The sequence below is a fragment of the Delphinapterus leucas genome, chromosome 11 (assembly GCF_059928025.1).
Source record: "Delphinapterus leucas isolate spDelLeu-1000000601 "Yukka" chromosome 11, BTC_Dleu_Yukka2, whole genome shotgun sequence".
NCBI classification, from domain to species: Eukaryota; Metazoa; Chordata; class Mammalia; order Artiodactyla; family Monodontidae; genus Delphinapterus; species Delphinapterus leucas.
The window spans coordinates 17,049,625-17,068,419 of NC_143139.1; the positions used below are offsets into that span (position 1 = coordinate 17,049,625).

Genomic DNA, 18,795 nt, shown 5'->3' on the forward strand with positions numbered 1-18,795 from the left:
TCATATGTGTATGTGCATATCTATGTACATGTATATACATTCACATTGCTATCTATATATGATAGCCATATATATATACACACACATCTCTCTCTACATACACATATATTATATATACTATATATAATTATAATGAATAACTAACATATATGTATAAAACATATATAATATATATTATTTATTCATGTGAGAGAAGAAGGGTATGAATTTTATTTGCATTAGTACACCTCCAGAACAGAGCCCAGTATCTGAGGTAGAGAGGTATAGCAGGGATTCAAAAACATTTGAGTTGCTGAATGAACAAATGAGGCATGAAACTTCAAGAACCCCAAGAAAATGTTCAATTGTGTCAAGGTCTCCCTGTCTCTAAAAACCAAGTGAATAGAAAGAAATAATGTGACCTACTTTCTGTATACCTTGATATAAGACATCTATTATGCAAAGTAGTCTTGACTTTCATCATCTTTAAAAATGTTGTCACTTAGAAGACCTGCCTTGTAATGAATTGGCACTTTACTATTCCATATGGGACATCCAGTATCCAGACACATCATATTAGAATTGCACCCAAATATCAAACAAAAGAGTATATTTGATTTTTTGAATGCTAAAGGAACCTGTAGACAGATTTTTATTTTTCAAATTTTTTCCCCATTTTTATTTTATTTATTTATTTTTAAACTTTTTATGTTATATTGGAGTATATCAATTAACAACGTTGTAACAGTTTCAGGAGCACAGCAAAGCGACTCAGCCACACATATACATGTATCCATTCTCCCCCAGACTCCCCTCCAAACCAGATTGCCACATAACACTGAGCAGAGTTCCCTGTACTATATAGTACAGTATAGTATAGTAGGTCCTTGTGTAGACAAATTTTTTAAATTGCCTTGTAGTCTTTTCTATGTGGAATTGTTTTATCACTTTGGATAATCTGTTGTATTTGTATTTTTAAAGAAAAATATGCAAACAACTTAATTGAGTAAGCAAATGTAAATTATTCTCAGAAGTAAAGCTTAATTTTTGAACTTTTACATACAAGTAATTTGTAAATTATGAGAAATTATTAACATAATCTTTAAACTACAGGCATGCAGAGGAGATTCTTAGGATAAGTAGTTAATTTTCTTCTGTTTGCCTGGGACAATGACCTAAGAAGGTAGTTAATCATCATTGGACTGTAAAAAAAATAACGAGCCAACTATTTAACAAGAGACTATAACAACAGATAAAGGGATGGACCTGTGGCCATTGCTGTAGGATCCTAAGTCCAGGTAAGAACCTTTGAGATTCTCGAATTTCAATGTTTCCTGTATGTGAGAAACTTCCAGAAATTTCAAGGGGAAAAATTGTTTTGATGGACATGATAAATATTACATATTTTATGTTATGTGTCTTCTACACCCTTATGTTCTAAACCTTTAAAACTTATTAACTATCCCTTCTAGAGGTCGCTGAGCCTCAGGTTGATGTTTTTAAAAATAAAATACAGAAAATCAGACATTTATAATTTAAAAATAAAGACTGAAATCCCATTCCTATTACTTTCTATTCAAGTGGAACTTCAAGTCTGAAAAAATAATGTGGGTTGGAGAGTTAGTTGGCAAACATCAAGAAATGGGATATGCCTCATAGCCACTTACTCACCTCAACTTTCCTTGTTTCAACTCAAATTTGACTCAAGGGGAGGTCAAAAGAAGAGGTTTTCTAGATGATTTTATCTCTGATTAAATGAGAAAAAACTTTTGCCTCAGCACAGTTCCTGGCACAAACTAAGGACTCAAAAATATTAGTTCCCTTCTCCAACTCAGGAAGGTGGCTACCCTTATAATTATTTTTAATATTATTTAATTAAAAAGTATTAAATTATTTACAGACCCATAAAAGGTTTAAGAAGTTAGTAAATGCTGTTTTCCCTTTTTCCCTCCTTAGTACCACAGGTATTGTACATGGTAGATCACTTGGATTCCACTGCTTTTCTATGATCACTCAAATAGGAAAAGTTTGCACAGATAAGCAGAGGCTGGTGAGATTCTTCCCTCTGCTCCACCCCAATCAAAAGGGAGCAGAACTGGACTGTACTATTATTCAAGGAAGAGTTGCAATGCTACATCTGAATGCCTGTCTTACAGAACATCGTGGTTTATGTTATAAACTTATTGCATCCCCAAAATTCATTTACATGTTAGCTGTTTAGAACTCTGAGAAAAAAAAATATGTCCAGAGAAAAAATTGTTAAATGTCTTCAAGTCAGGCTTAAAATGCCATGGTGATGTGGAAAATATGGTGTTTAGAGTCAACCCTGAATTGATATCTCAACCTTTTAATTACTATGTAGTGATTTGTTATAATTTAATCTTTTTCAGAAATAAGGTAAAAGTGCCTACATTTCCAACTTTTTACCTGGATACTTTTCCCCAATATGTAGGAGAGAGGTGTGGACTAGCAATCTGTTTGGGAAAGTAGTAGAAATACAGGGAAAAGGAATGACTACATTACAAGGGATATTGTCCAGTGGAGCAGCAGTGTGGGAAAAGTTATTTCAACTGGGTGTGACAACGGGAAAATATCTAAGAGGGGTGAGTTGGGGCAGAATTACAAACAAGAGATGAAGAAGAACATTACAGGTTAAGAAGAAACATACAGGTGAGCAGAGACCTTTCTTCTGGGGACAGTGGTTCCATAGGGTGGAAAGTGTTTATGGGTGTATTGAGACTAAAAACAAAGGCTGGTTTTAGTTCAGGAAGAATATCAAATACTATACGTGAGTTTTATTTTGTGTGGTACAAGAGACCTCTGAAAGATTCTAAGGATGGAAGTGATATGCATAGGAAAGGGAGAAGGCTGGGAGACAGGACAATAATTTAATCAATTGCAATCAACAAAGATAGGAGTGGTGAGATCATAGCATTCAGGAATGTTTGTTGAGTAGCCAAACCAACCAAACAAACAAAAAACTAAAGCTAAAGGGTGACTATCCACCTTTCAAATAATTCAGAGGATTAAGTGGTAAAAATGCTTTCCTAACATTTAAGTCCTGAACAAAGATACAGAAAGAGGTGTTCATGTAAAAATGACATAAAATTTATCAAAAGGCTGCCTGTGACCTTGGGACTGAACTACTGATTCCTTCCTCACTCCACGTCACTCAGTAACTGAACAGGTCCAGGTATATATGGACCACATGCCAGAAGTATAGAATAACTAGGATTCACTTAGGTGTACATGGGTGTGGGTTTCTGCATTCATGTGTATGTTTATATACATTCATGTACACACAAGTGATAATATCTTCAGATATTTATCATTTCTGTATTTGTACATTAGCCATTTAATATGCATTATGTATATTGATGGACTTTATATATATATAATTTCTTGTTGCATGAATTAATGAATAGAATATACAGTTGATCCTCATCATTTGTGGATTCTGTATTTGTGAATTTTCCTACTCACTAAAATGGATTTGTAACCCTCAAATCAATACTGCTGCTCTTTCGTGGTCATTCACATACCTGCAGAGAGTGGCAAAAAATTTTGAGTTCTCCCACATGAATGTTCTCAGCTGAGGTTGGACAAGATATAAGATATGGCTCTGTTTTCTTGTTTTTGCTCTCGTAATAGAAACAAGTGACCTTTTCACAGTCTACTTAGAGCCATTTTTTTTCATTTGTGTGCTTTTTGTAGGTGACTTTGCTATTAAAATGACTCTCAAGCATAATGCTGAAGTGCTGTCTAGTGTTCCTAAGTTCAAGAGAGCTGTGATGTGCCTGATGGAAAAGATACATGAATTACATAAGCTTCCTTCAGGCTTGAGCTGCAAAGTGCTATTGTCCACAGATTCAATGTTAGTGATCAATAATACGAATTAAATAAGGTGTCTAACAGGAAGGAAACATAAAACAAGGTTATGTATTCATTGGTTGACAAAAATGTTGTGACCACAGATAAACAGGAACCAAACTCTGTATTTCCCCTAGGAGCAATGTTTAGTAATTGCTAATTCAGCATTTGCAAGAACTTTATAGAACACAACTACTGCAAATAATGAGAATCAACTGTATATAGAACATGTATTAAATATACTGTATAATTAGTGCCCTATTAAATCATATATCTATGTTTATGCTTGTTTCTATACATAAATAGGTATTTTTGCTACATAAATATGTATTATGCACATATGAATAAATAAGAATACATTTTCTAAACCTCAGTGAATAACACACTATTCTACAAAAAAGAGCAAATCTAAGAAATAAGTTGATTCATTTTACTAGTCTTTAAGATAGGGACTTAATAACTCTCAAAATTTTAATCCCTCTTACATCTGACCTCAAAACTCCACTTGTAGGACTTTTATCCTACAGAAATGATCACACATAAATCAAAAGACATATTAAGAAATTTTTCTAATATGAAATAATTAGATGCAACCTAATCTAAATTAGATGCTACCTAGACATAAAACTAGGTAGATAAACTATAGACAATGGAATACTCTAGAACCATAAGAAAACTGAGTAAGCCATATTAATATAAAGTTAAGTATATAAAGCAGAGCAAAAAGGCAGATAACTGTAGTAACGGTATGCTGCCATTTGTGTTAAAAAAGGAAAATATTGTGTATTTAATTAAAAATGCATATCGTATTTCTGGACAAGGTTCATTGAAAGCTAATAATACTCTTCCTCAGAAAGAGAAACTGGATGAGGGTTAGAGGAAGAATTTTTCCTATATGTCATTTTTGATGTGTTGTGCTTTCAACTTCAAATATACTCTCTCTTCAAAAATAAATAAACAAAATTAAAATAAAGTGGAATCATGGTGATGGTAAGTTCAAGCACGTCCATAGTCCCTCTGCCAGGTACTTAGAGTACACTAAGCTCTTTTTAACAAATCCAAACTTTCTCTGCTTTTGGAGCCTGATAAATTCAGAGGTATTTCTCTCTGAAACCTTTTTAGGCCACTCTAATTATAATTAATTACATTATTTTTCTATTCATTTTGACTATCTACTATATGCAAGATACTGTTTGGCATTTTGTAAAACCAGAAAGATGAATTAAACACTTATTTGCCTTCCTAAACCTTATAATGTAGATATACAGAAAATAAAACAAAATTTTATTTCCAATAGGTAATTGCTGATAATTTATTTAATCCAATCTAATGTGTGATTCTATATTACTTTATTTATTTGTTGTTTCAAGTTCCCCTCCATACATTTATCCTTCTAAATTACAATCTCGCTAAAGCTAGAAATTTGTATACGTGTGAGTGTGTGTTTCCTTTTGTGTCCCGGTGCTCAGGACATGGTAGGTCCTGAATGAATATTAGTGGAATTATTGATTGATTGATGTTGACCTTGAGGCTTTTCTCATTTCTGAATTGTTAAAGTGAAATAAATTATAACTTTCCTCTCCAAAAAGGTGATCATTTTGAACGAAACATCGACAAAAATTGAAAACATTCACATGATATCTGCAGTACAGTGATGGACCAGAATCAACATTTGAGTAAGACAGCAGAGGCACAACATTCTGAGAAAAGGAAAACTAGAAACTACTGCAATGGATTCAAGGTGGAATGCGTTTCATGTTTTCAAACTAAAATAAGTAAAGGGAGAATTCTGATTTAAAGAAAAGGCAGCCAGTTTTTTAAAAGAATATTATATTTCAAATTAGAGTTTTCAACTGAAGCATACATTAAAGTATTAACACAATGATATACATCTTGATATAAATCAATCTTTAAATCTGAATAAAAGGTCTTTGGTGACATTTCTAGTTAAGAATTTATTAATGTTGAAAATTTAGAAAGATTTTGATATCTTCTCTTTGATTCTTGATGGACAAAAAGATACTTATAAATGTGATTAAAATAAAGCAGTCTCTGTGTAATGGATAGTATGTAAAAAAAAATTCTTACATTTGACCTATAACAGAGAAGATTTATCAGTCTTGTGAATCACTTTGTGGTCTTGACCTATTTAATTTTTTTTTTTTTTTTAAAGAACAGCATTTGTTATTCTATTAACTTAAATGATATAGTCTGAAGGGAACTAAAAGACCCGGCCCAAAGACCTAGTTGATGACTTAGGAAAGTCATTTAATTTTTCCATATGCAAGTGGGTAAAAGCGATAATCCTGTCTCTTGCTTTTGTCACAAAACGGTGAGACAGTGAATGATACAGACTGTATTGCGATTTTCACAGGCAGGAAAAAGCAATCCTTGAGCACAGAGTCAAGGAAACCAAGACTCAAGGAAGTTGAGAAGTTTGTGTGAAGTCATCTAGGTTGTAAATGGAAAACTCTTAAAACTAAATCAAAGCCTTTAAACCCCGATAGAGAAGACTAGAGGAAATCAAAAAACCAATCAGGGCTGACTTTGATCAATATTTAAAATGTTTTCCTCAAAGATATAGTCTTATCTAGCTGAATAAAGACCAGAGATCAGATTCAATTGCAATCATGTTATATAAAGTCTGTTTTAACTTTGTCCAGGGAACATGAAGTCTGTTTGTTTTTCAGAGATTATTGGTAAAATCAGTTCTGATGAAATATTTAAGTAATATTTAAACAGAAAAGCAGTCACCAGGAGAAAGTACTGGCTAATGCAACTGGACCACATTCTATTGCCTAGGGGTAGTAGGTTGTGCTGGCTTATTTCACTTTTAAACATGGAGGGTTACAGTGATTCATTTGCACATGCATTGAAGGTGACAACAAACTAGCTGAAGCAAATAAAATTGCCTGGGTAGTCTCTTGCAGCATATTTGGAGAAAAGCTTCGAGTTAGCAAGTTGTCAGTGTGTATAAAGTATGTGAATTGCAGCCCAATAATAAAGAACAGAGAAGCAATAACAGTAATAGTATATCGAACACTTACTAAATGCAAGACACTGCTCTAGTATTTTAGTTCTACTAATGGATTTATTCCTTACCACAATTCAGTCAGCCATATGCTATTATCTCCCTTTTACACATGATAAAGAACTTAGAGGGTGAATGACTTTCTCTAGGTCCATAGGCTGGAAAGTGGTAGAGCCAAGGTCTGAAATTAGGCGGTCTGATTGCAAGTCCCGTGAGCTCAATTGTACTCCATGTTGCTAAAGTACCTGTGGGTTTCCATAATATTAGTACCCTCAAGATATTCTGGTAAGCACAGATTTGTAAGTGGGCTATTTAATAATCTTCCTCATTCTGTACTTCTAAAAATTCCCCTTTATACCGAATAATTGAGTTTCAAGCAAGCATATTTGCCTGCACACACACAAATACACGTTGTTACTGATGTGGGTATACAGACTCAGCAGGGAAAACTGTGTAAAAGTGCAAATAGATAATAATTTAGAACAACAACAGCATAGTTTGATTCTTTCTTACCCCTTTCCCTCAATTTTTGAACTGAACCAAGTAGGTTATATAAACCCTGCAAGTACATTGTTCATCTTTACACTTGTCATTTCTGTGCTTCAGATTTCTTGTACCACTGCGTTGTAATGAAAATTCTTTAAAAACACAAAAGCAGTGCATCATCATCAAAAAACATAAACAATAGGGAAAAAGTAAAAGGTCTCCCATTCTACCTTCATTCCCACTCCCCTTCCGGAAATCATTAGGATAGCCATCCCATTTGTAACCACCAACAGTATCCCTACCCCACAGTTTTCCTCTGGCTAACCTTCTTCTGGCCTATTAGACTTTTTACTATTTCTCAAGATGTGACATGCACTTCTGACTTGGAGAAGCTTGCACTTGCTCTTTCCTTATCTGAAATATCTGACTCCCAGATAGCTTGCTCTTTCATCTCATTCAAATCTCTATTTAAACATTACCTCATCCCTGACCACCCCATATAAAATAGCATTTCCTATCCATAACTCTTGAACCAAATTTGATTTTTCTTCTTAGCATTTATCACCTCCTGACGCTGAAATACAAATGCACACATATGTATAGGTGTGTATGTATATGTATGTCTTTAATATAACAAAACAAATTTATCACAGTTCTGTAATAATCATACAATTCTGAAGTTGAGAAGTCTGAAATAGGTCTCACTGAGCTAAAATCAAGACGCTGGCAGAGCTGTATCCTTTCTGGAGACTCTAAAAGACAATTCATTTCCTTGCCTTTTCCAGCTTCTGGAAAGTGCCCAAAGTTCTTGACTAATAGCTCTCTTCCATATTCAAAGCTAGTGATGGTCAGTCAAGTATTTTTCACATTGACATTGACTTTTCTGCTCCCTTTTCCACATTTAAAGGACCCTTAGAATTACATTGAGTTAACCAGGATAATATAGGATAACCTCTTCAAGGTCATCTGATTAGCATCCTTAACTCCACTTGCAACCTTAAGACCCCCTTGCCGGGCTACCTAATATATTCATGGGTAGGCAGAGTAATGGCACGCAAAGATGTCCAGGTCCTAATCTCCAAAACCTGTAAATATATATTTTTTTCCTAGAGGAAGTCATTTGCCCCCTTTGCATCTAAGTTTTTTCACCTGTGAAAGGAAATAATAGCATCTGGCTGACAGACTTATGGTAAGGAATAAATCCACTAACAGAAGTAAAACACTAGAACAATGTATGGTATATAGTAAGTGCTCAATAAATGCTAGCTACTACTATTTTTATTGCTTCTCTGGTCTTTATTATTGGGCAGCAATTAACATACTTTATACACAGTGCCAGCTTGCTAACTCGTAACTTCTCCATATACTCTGCAAGGGACCATGCAGGCAATCTTACTTGCTTTGGCCAGATTGTCGTCATCTTGCTGTACATGTGAGAATGAAATCAATGTCCAGCACACTGAGATATAAAGTTGGGTGGCTGATTTGAGATCATTCTTTTTTTATGTAGCTGTTTTTCACTATGAAATTCCTTCTTAATACTGTATTTGTACATACCATATGTTTTGGTATTTTGTGATTTCATTTTTGTTTGTCTTGAGATATTTTCTAAATTCCTTTTTGAGTTCTTGGACCTATTGTTGTTCAAGAGGGTGTTGCCTAATTTTTACATATTTGTGAATTCTCCAGTTTTTCTCCTGCTGTTGATTTCTAGTTTCATTCCATTGTCGGTAGAAAAGATACTTGCGATGATATAAATCTTCTTAGATTTGTTAAAACTTATTTTGTGGTCTAACACGTGATATATCTTGGAGAAAGATATGAGTACATTTAAAAGGAATGTGTATTTCACTGTCGTTGGGTGGAATGTTTTTTGTATGTCTTTTAGGTCAATTTGGTCTATAGTGGTGTTTGAGTTATCCATTTCCTTATTATTTCTATCCACTATTTAAAATAAGGTATTAAAATCTTCCACTATTGGGGTTTCCTGGTGGCGCAGTGGTTGAGAGTCCGCCTGCCGATGCAGGGGACACGGGTTCGTGCCCCGGTCCGGGAAGATCCCACATGCCACGGAGTGGCTAGGCCCGTGAGCCATGGCCGCTGAGCCTGCGCATCCAGAGCCTGTGCTCCGCAACGGGAGAGGCCACAGCAGTGAGAGGCCCACGTACCGCAAAAAAAAAAAAAAAAAAAAAGTAAAATCTTCCACTATTATGGTATTGCTCTTTATTTCTCCCTTCCATTGTGTAAATGTTTGCTTTATATATTTAGGTACTCTAATTTTGGGGATAGAAAGAGAGGTAGATAGATAGATAGACAGATAGGGATAGAGATACTTATTAAATCTTCCTGGTCAATGGACCCTTTATCATTATATAATGTCCTTTTTGTCTCTTGTGACATTTTTTACTTAAAGTCTATTTTGTTTGATATAAATACAACCACTCCTGCTCTCTTTTGGTTACCAATTGTGTGGAATATCTTTTCCCATCACTTCACTTCCAGTCTTTGCATGTCTTTAGATCTAAAGTGAGTTTCTTATACATAAGTCATAGTTGAGTCTTGTTTCTTTTTAATTTTTATTTTTTTAATTGAAGTATAGTTGACTTACAATACTATATTAGTGTTAGGTATATAGGCTTTATATACCTGAGATTCAGTATTTTTACAGATTATACTACACTAGAACTTATTACAAGATAATGGCTATAATTCTCTGTGCTATACTTTATATCTTTGGTGCTTATCTATTTTATACATAGCAGTTTGTATATCTTAATCCCATACCCCTAATGTGCCTCTCCTGCTTTCCCCATCCCTACTGGTAACCACTAGTTTTTTTTCTATATCTGTGAATCTGTTTCTGTTTTGCTATATAGATTTGTTTGTATTATTTTTTAGATTCCACATATAAGTGATATCATATGGCATTTGTCTTTCTCTGTCTGACTTATTTCACTAAGTGTATTTTCTAGGTCCATACACATTGCTCTAAATGGCAGATTTTCACTCTGTTTTATGGCTGAGTAATATTCGTGGGTGTGTGTGTGTGTGTGTGTGTGTGTGTGTGTATACCCACTACATCTTCTTTATCTGTTCATCTGTTGATGGACTCTTGAGTTGCTTCAATATCTTGGCTATTGTAAATAGCACTACTATGAACACTGGGTGTATATATCTTTTCGAATTAGTGTTTTTGAGGTTTCCAGATATGTACTCAGGAGTGGAATTGCTGGATCATATGTTAATTCTATTTTTAGTTTTTTGAGGAATCTCCATACTGTTTAGTTTTTGAGGAACCTCCATACTGCAAGTGGCTGCACCAATTTACATTCCCACTGACAGTGTACAGTGTTCCCTTTTCTCCACATCCTCACTGACATTTATTACTTGTAGACCTTTTGATGATGGCCATTCCGATAGGTGTGAGGTGATATCTCATGGTTGTTTGGATTTGCATTTATCTAATAGTTAGTGATGTTAAGTATCTTTTCATGTGTCTTTTGGCCATCTGTATGTCTTCTTTAGAAAAATGTCTACTCAGGTCTTCTGCCAATTATTTACTTATTTTTTATATTGAGTTGCATGGGCTGTTTATATATTTTGGATATTAACCCCTTGCCAGTCATATCATTTGCAAATATTAACTCCAATTACAAAGGTTGTCTTTTTCTTTTAATCCATGGTTTCCTTTATGTACAGAAGGATTTAAGTTTAATCAGGGCTCATTTGTTTATTTTTGCTTTAATTTTTTTGCCTTAGGAGACAGAACCAAAAAAAGAAAAATGTTGCTACAATTTATAATATGTCAAACAGTGTTCTGCCTATGTTCTCTTCTGGGTGTTTTATGGTTTCAGGTCTTACACTCAGCTCTTTAATCCATTTTAATTTTTTTTGTGTATGGTATGAGGAAGTGCTCTCATCTCATTGTTTTGCATGTAACTGTACATTTTCCCCAGCACCACTTGTTAAAGACACTGTCTTTCCTCTATTGTGTGTTCTTACCTCTTTTGTTGAAGATTAATTGACCATAGATGTGTGGGTTTATTTCTGGACTCTCTATTCTGTTTCATTGATGTATGTGTCTGTTTTTGTGCCAGTACCAGGTTGTTTTGGTTACTGTAGCTTTATAGTATTGTCTAAAATCTGGGAGAGTGAAACCTTCAGCTTTGTTCTTTTTTCTCTAGATTGCTTTGGCAAATCAGGGTCTTTTGTGGTTCCATATGAAATTTAGGATTACCTGTTCTAGTTTTATAAAAGTGTCATGGGTACTTTGATAAAGATTACATTAAATCTACAGATTCTTTGGGTAGTATGGAAATTTTAAGAATATCAATTCTTCTAATCCAAGAGCACAAGACATCTTTTCATTTCTTTGTATCATCTTCAATTTTATCAGTGTTTTAAAGTTTTCAAAGTATAGTTGTTTCACCTCCTTGGTTAAATTTATTCTTGGGTATTTTATTCTTTTTGATGGAATTTTTTAAACTTTCTCTTTCTGATAGTTCATTATTAGATATAGAAAAACAACAGATTTCTGTATGTTAATCTTGTATCCTGACACTTTGCTGAATTCATTTATTAGTTCTAACAGTTTTTGGGTGAAGGCTTTAGGATTTTCTATATAAAGTATCATGCAAATAGTGACAGTTTTAATTTTCCCTTCCAATTTGTATGGCTTTGGTTTCTTTTTCTTGTCTGATTGCTGTGGCTAGGACTTCCAATACTATGTTAAACAGAAGTGGCAAGAGTAGGCATCCTTGTCTTGCTCCTGAATTTAGAGGAAAAGCTTTCACCTTTTCACCGTTAAGTATGATGTTAACTGTGGGTTTGTCATAGATGGACATTATTATGTTGAGATATGGTCCCTTTATATACATTTTAATGAGAGTTTTTATCATGAATAGATTTCAAATTAAACTGTAAGGGAAGAAATAAAAAGAAGAAAAAATGTACAGAGAAGAACCACAAAAACAACTGGAAAACAAGTAATAAAATGGCAATAAGTACATACCTATCAATAATTACTTTAAATGTTCATGGACTAAATGTTCCAATCAAGAGACATAGGGTGGCTTACTGGATTAAAAAAAAAACCCTTCTATATGCTTCTTACAAGCAACTCACTTCAAAGCTAAAGACACACACAGACTGAAAAGTGAGGGGAAGGAAAAAGATATTTCATGCAAACAAAAACAACAAGAAAGCAGGGGTAGCAATACAAAATAGACTTTAAAAGAAAGACTATAACAAAGGCAAGCAAGGGCATTATGTAATGATAAAGGGATCAATACAAGAAGAGGATTTATACTCATTAACATATATGCACTCAATTCAGGAGCATCTAAATATATAAAGCAAATATTAACAGACATAAAGGGAGAAATTGGTAATAATACAATAGTAGTAGGCGATTTTAACACCCCACTTACATCAACGAACAGATCATTCAGACATAAAATCAATACGGCACAGTGATCTTAAACGACACTATAGACCAGTTAGACTTAATAGATATTTATAGGACATTACATCCCAAAACAACAGGATTTACATTCTTTTCAAGTGCACGTAGAATGTTCTCCAGGATAGGTCACATCCTAGGACACAAAATAATTCTGAACAAATTTAAGAGGATAGAAATTATATCAAGCCTTTTTTTCTGACCACAATGGTATGAAACTAGAAATCAATTACAGAAAGAAAAATGGGAAAAGAACAAACATGTGGAAACTAAATAACATGCTACTATAAAACCAATGGATCAATGAAGAAATCAAAGAGGAAATCAGAAAATACCTCAAGACAAATGAAAATGGAAACACAACACTCCCAAATCTATGGAATGTATTGATAGCAAAAGCAGTTCCAAGAGGGAAGTTCACAGCAATACAGGCTTTCCTCAAGAAACAAGGAAGATCTCATATAAACAACCTAACCTATCATCTAAAAAAATTAGAAAAAGAAAATCAAACAAATCCCAAAGTCAGCAGAAGGAAGGAAATAATAAAGATCAAGGAGGAAAAATGGGGATCAAAAAACAATAGAAAAGATCAATGAAACCAAGAGCTGTTTTTGTGGAAAAGATAAAATTGATAAACCTTTAGCCAGGATCATCAAGAAGAAGAGAGGGAGTACCCAAATAAACAAAACAATAAATAAAAGAGGAGAAATAACAATCAATACAAGAAAGATACAAGAAATCATAAGAGAATACTATGAATAGTTACATGCCAATGAATTGGGTAACTTAGAAAAAATGGACAAATTTCTAGAAACATACAACGCGCCAAGACTGAATCAAGAAGAAATAGACAATTTGAACAGACCAATCAGTAGTACCGAAATTGTTTGTAAAAATAATAATAATAATAAACAAAGTCCAGAACCGAATGGCTTCATCAGGGAATTTTACCAAACATACAAACAAGAATTAGTAACTATCCTTCTCAAACTATTCCAAAAAACTGAAGGGATGGAACACTCTCAAATTCATTCTATGAGGCCCCTGTTACTCTGATACCAAAACCAAAGACACTACAAAAAAAGAAAATTACTGGTCAATATCTTTGATGATTATAGGTGAAAAAATCCTAAACAAAATATTAGCAAACTGAATCCAATGGTATATAAAAAGGGTCATAACACCATGATCCAGTTATATTTATTCCAGGGATGCAAGGATGGTTCAATATTTGCAAATCGATCAATGTGATACACCATATTAACAAAGGAAGAATAAAAATCACATGTTCATCTCAATAAACACAGAAAAAAAATTAAAAAAAATACATTCAGCCCCTTTACAGTTTTGTTTTGTTTTGTTTTGCTTTGTTTTTGCTGTATGCGGGCTTCACTGATGTGGCCTCTCCCGTCGTGGAGCACAGGCTCCGGATGCGCAAGCCTAGCAGCCATGGCTCACGGGCCTATCCGCTCCGCAGCATATGGGATCTTCCCGGACCGGGACACGAACCCGTGTCCCCTGCATCGGCAGGCGGACTCTTAACCACTGCGCCACCAGGGAAGCCCAATACATGTACTATTTGAATTGGATAAACGTATATTCTTTATCTGAATAAAAAGTAACTGAATATACCTATAATTTTCCAGTGACAAAAATTGGCAAATGTTAAAGAAAACATAAATTTTTCTTATATAAATATTTTTCAAGAAAGATACTCTAAAGAGAGGCAAAAATGATAGCAACTGTGATATTTAGAATAAAAAATGTACATAGGTAAATATTTTTAAAAAGGAATTGAGAATATTTCCAGTTAGCACAATTTGCTGTGGGCTTATTAAGAGAATATTTTCTTCATTAAAAATATTATGAGCTACAGAGAAGAGTCAATTGAAATATTGACAATTTCAAATTCAGTAACCATAAAATGCAATTATTTTTTCAGTAATCATAAAATGCAATTTTGACGAAGATTTCAGATAATTTTTTTAATAAACTAAAATGTCTAAGAATAATTTGAAAATTATCCTTCAGAGAAATAATAGTGACATAGTAATGAAGATACTCATAAGAAACTGAATAAAATACATGGATATACATGTATACATATTGGTATACATAAAAATATACTAATATATCCACCAAGAATAATTATACTGTTTATTATTTTTAAATATTAAAGTAAGCAATGAAAAGAAAAAAATTTAATGTTTCCTTCAATTTACTTGGATATGTGTTTTTTATTTGAAAAAATTAGAATAGTAACAAGCAATTTATTCATCAATAAAATTTCAAAAATTGTTCTAAGCTTAATTATTTTTTACCACTCATTTTGCTCTAAAAATTATTCCAATTTATATGATAAATTATATATTTACACTAGATATAAGAGAGATACAAACCAAATTCCTATTAGGCAATATACAGCTTCACTAAAGAAGTGTCACTGCGGTGGGTATTAAAAAGTTGAATTCATGGAAACAGCATGGAATGGTGGTTGCTAGAACCAGAGGGTGTGGGAAATTGAGTGATGTTGGTCAAAGGGTATAAACTTTCTGTTATAAGATACATAAGTTCTGGGGATCTAGTGTACAGCATGATGACTCTAGTTAACAATATTGTATTATATACTTGAAATTTCCTAAGAGAGTATATCTAAATGTTCTCACTACAAAAATAAAACATAGGTAACTATGTGAGGTGATGAATGTGTTAACTAATTTTATTGTTCTAATCGTATCACAATTTATGCATATGTCAATTGCAATGTTATACACATTAAATTTATACAGTTTTATTTGTCAATCATACTTCAATAAAGTTGGAAAAATAAAATTACATGCAGTATTCCCATTGCTGCAAATGGAGGAAAGCAGGCAGACTACTACAAATAAACCAAGTGAGACGTAACGAGGATCTGACTTAGGAAAATAGAGATGAAGGAAAAGTGGGTTAGTATATTAGATCCAAGAACTGTTTTGCTTTTCGTGTGTGAAATACTTGTGTTCAAATCACAGTTCTGCTACAGTTTTAGCCTTATTCCCTTAGTTAAATAACTTTGCATCTCTAAACTTTATTATTCTTACTTGTAAAATGAAGAGAGTAATGCATACCATGCAAGGATTTTGTGAGAATTAGAAACAATACTTCTAGAATATCTGGAACAGTCCTAGCAAATATTAGCTCCCACATAACATAATTCACATTCATATCCTTCCTGTATTAATTGGAAAGAGAAATATCCAGCGGATGTGGAGATATTAAGTTTTCTGTAGGATGTCTGATGCAAACCTTCATCTTTATCTCTGCTATCAAATATTTTTGAAAGCTGTATTGACTATTGATAGTTTCTGTTTAGGAAAGTTTGGAGACTTAACTAAGATTTATGTCATAGGAAAGCATAGGTTACAAAGAGAGAACACACACAACACCTATCCAGAAGATGTGGCATAAATTAACATCTTGATTATGCATATTATTTCAGATACTGTATCTTTTCTCATTCTTATAGCTTCTTTTTACAGTTTTTTCTGTGTGTGAAATTTTCTATTTTCATTCATTGTGAGATAACTTTCCTTTACATCAAAGAGCTCAGTTAGATTAGTTGCTTTAAAATTCTTGTTCAGGGCTTCCCTGGTGGCGCAGTGGTTGAGAATCTGCCTGCTAATGCAGGGGACACAGATTCGAGCCCTGGTCTGGGAGGATCCCACATGGCACGGAGCAACTAGGCCCGTGAGCCACAACTACTGGAGACTGTGCTCCGCAACAAGAGAGGCCGTGATAGTGAGAGGCCCGCACACCGCGATGAAGAGTGGACCCCGCTTACCACAACTAGAGAAAGCCCTCACACAGAAACAAAGACCCAACACAGCAAAAATTAATTAATTAATTAATAAACTCCTACCCCCAACATCTTCTAAAAAAAAAAAAATTCTTGTCCAGTAATACTAACATATGTGTAATCTCAGGGTTAGTCTTGGTTGACTGTTATCTTTCTTGAGAAATGGTTACATTTTCTTGGCTCTTCATACGTTGGTAATTTTGAACATTGTTACATTCTTCCAAAGGGTGTGATATTTTTTTTTGTTTTACAAGGCAATTAAATTTGTTGACCTGAAACTGCAAACTCTATCTCTTAGGAAATAGTTCAAATCTCAATTAAATTACTTTATCCATAGGGCTGACTTGAGTTGCCCTGTTCATGAATAGTTCAGAGGTCAAAAATCCGGACAGGGCTTCCCTGGTGGCGCAGTGGTTGAGAGTCCGCCTGCCGATGCAGGGGACACGGGTTCGTGCCCCGGTCTGGGAAGATCCCACATGCCGCGGAGCGGCTGGGCCCGTGAGCCATGGCCGCTGAGCCTGCGCGTCCGGAGCCTGTGCTTCGCAACGGAAGAGGCCACAACAGTGAGATGCCCGCGTACCGCAAAAAAAGAAAGAAAAAAAAATGTGGACAGTTTATATGCAGAATTTGGGGCTCCCCATTCTCTGGATCTCTCCTTCATGAGATTCTCCCCTAAATTTTAACCTAAACTCTTCTTTCTCATTCTTCAGGCCACAAGGACTGTGATTTTTCTAAAAGAATTTTAGCTTTTGTGAATAATGCTAACTGTGACCTTACCTTAAAGCCATAAGAATGAGAAATTAACCTTAGGCATTTCCTTCTTTTAAGGGTCAACCCCTGTCCAGAATCTGACTGCTTTTGTTTGCTCTCCCATGCTTTGGGGTGTTTTTTGTTTTCCCCTCAGACTTTACAATGGTTGTTTGCTGCAGGATCAGTCCAGTGGGAACTTATTCAGCTTTATTGGAAGTGGAAATAGTTATAAGTATTTAAAAATCACCCTGGGTGTGGTGTGAAAAAGAGTTGACAGTGAGGAAAGAGACACCAGTTAGAAACAGTAGTATTCTGGGTGTAAGATGATGGTCATTTGAGGTAGGAATATAAAGTGAAGCATATTAAAAAGAGAGATGTTTATAAGATTAAATATTTAGCTTTGGGGGACTGATTGGATGTGATATATAAGAGAGTAGATTCTAAGTGGTGACACAGGAAAGGAGGTGAAAGGGGAGGAAGAAAAGGATGCAATCTGGACATTAAAACCAAAATGGAGCTCTAACGCGGGCACTTTGGAACAGCAGCCTAAACCTCAGCAAAAGCAAGCTTGGCTTAAAATATAGATTTGGCAATCATCAGCATTTAGGTGGCAATAAAAACAATGACAATTTATGAGTTTTTCCAGAAAGAGTGTGTAGAATAAAAAGAGAAGAGAGTTTGAAACAAAACCCTGAACTAAAGTTTGGAATAGCCAAAGTATCCTAGGCCTGATGAGGATAGTTTAAAAACTGATGCAAAAAATAAGATCTGATCCATGCAAACGTAAACAACTCTCAGTTTTGACTGGAAAAAATGAGAGAGAGTTATGGAAAAGTGAGGATGCAGTGGGGCAGGAGGAGGTTTTTTAATGGAATAAGCCTGAATATGGATTAATTGTACAGTTATCCCCTGGTAAATCTCAAAACTACTTCCAGAAAAATCTCTCTTGAGCACAACCCCTGCCTTAGTTGTGTCTATTTGGTAGATGTTTATTTTTAGGCATCTCAAATTTGAGTTTTGAAAAGATGATTTCATTGTCTTTAACCCTAAGACTTCTCTTTTTCTCATCCCCAATAATAGTATTACTACATACGATTATACAAACTATAAAACAAAATCAGAATACTTATTTTCCATTATTCCCACATCTTATTGGTTCTCCTCTTAAACTTCTTCCGAGTGTGTCTGTAACCTTTTAGTCCTCTCTTCCCATCTCTGCTCATCTTTTTTTCTGAAATCAGCTTTCTAATTAATTTATTTGCCATAAATTCATTTTCCTCATGGCTACCAGAATTAGCCCTCTAAAATTTAATCTCCTTACATCACACTTAAAAATGCAGATTGATCTCCCAATGGTTGGCATACTTCTATCCTTATATT

At 34.3% G+C, this 18,795-nt stretch overlaps 1 protein-coding gene across 1 annotated transcript in view; it reads left to right on the forward strand.

The window, feature by feature from the left end:
- Nucleotides 1–5,047: 5,047 nt before the first annotated feature.
- The window catches only part of LOC111176828 (solute carrier organic anion transporter family member 1B3-like), a 55,802-nt gene continuing 42,054 nt past the window's right edge, over nt 5,048–18,795 (forward strand). Inside the window, exon 1 of the mRNA XM_022577729.2 lies at nt 5,048–5,590. Coding sequence (XP_022433437.2) covers nt 5,504–5,590 — 87 coding nt within the window. The 5' untranslated portion in view covers nt 5,048–5,503. The remainder of the gene's footprint in view (nt 5,591–18,795) is intronic.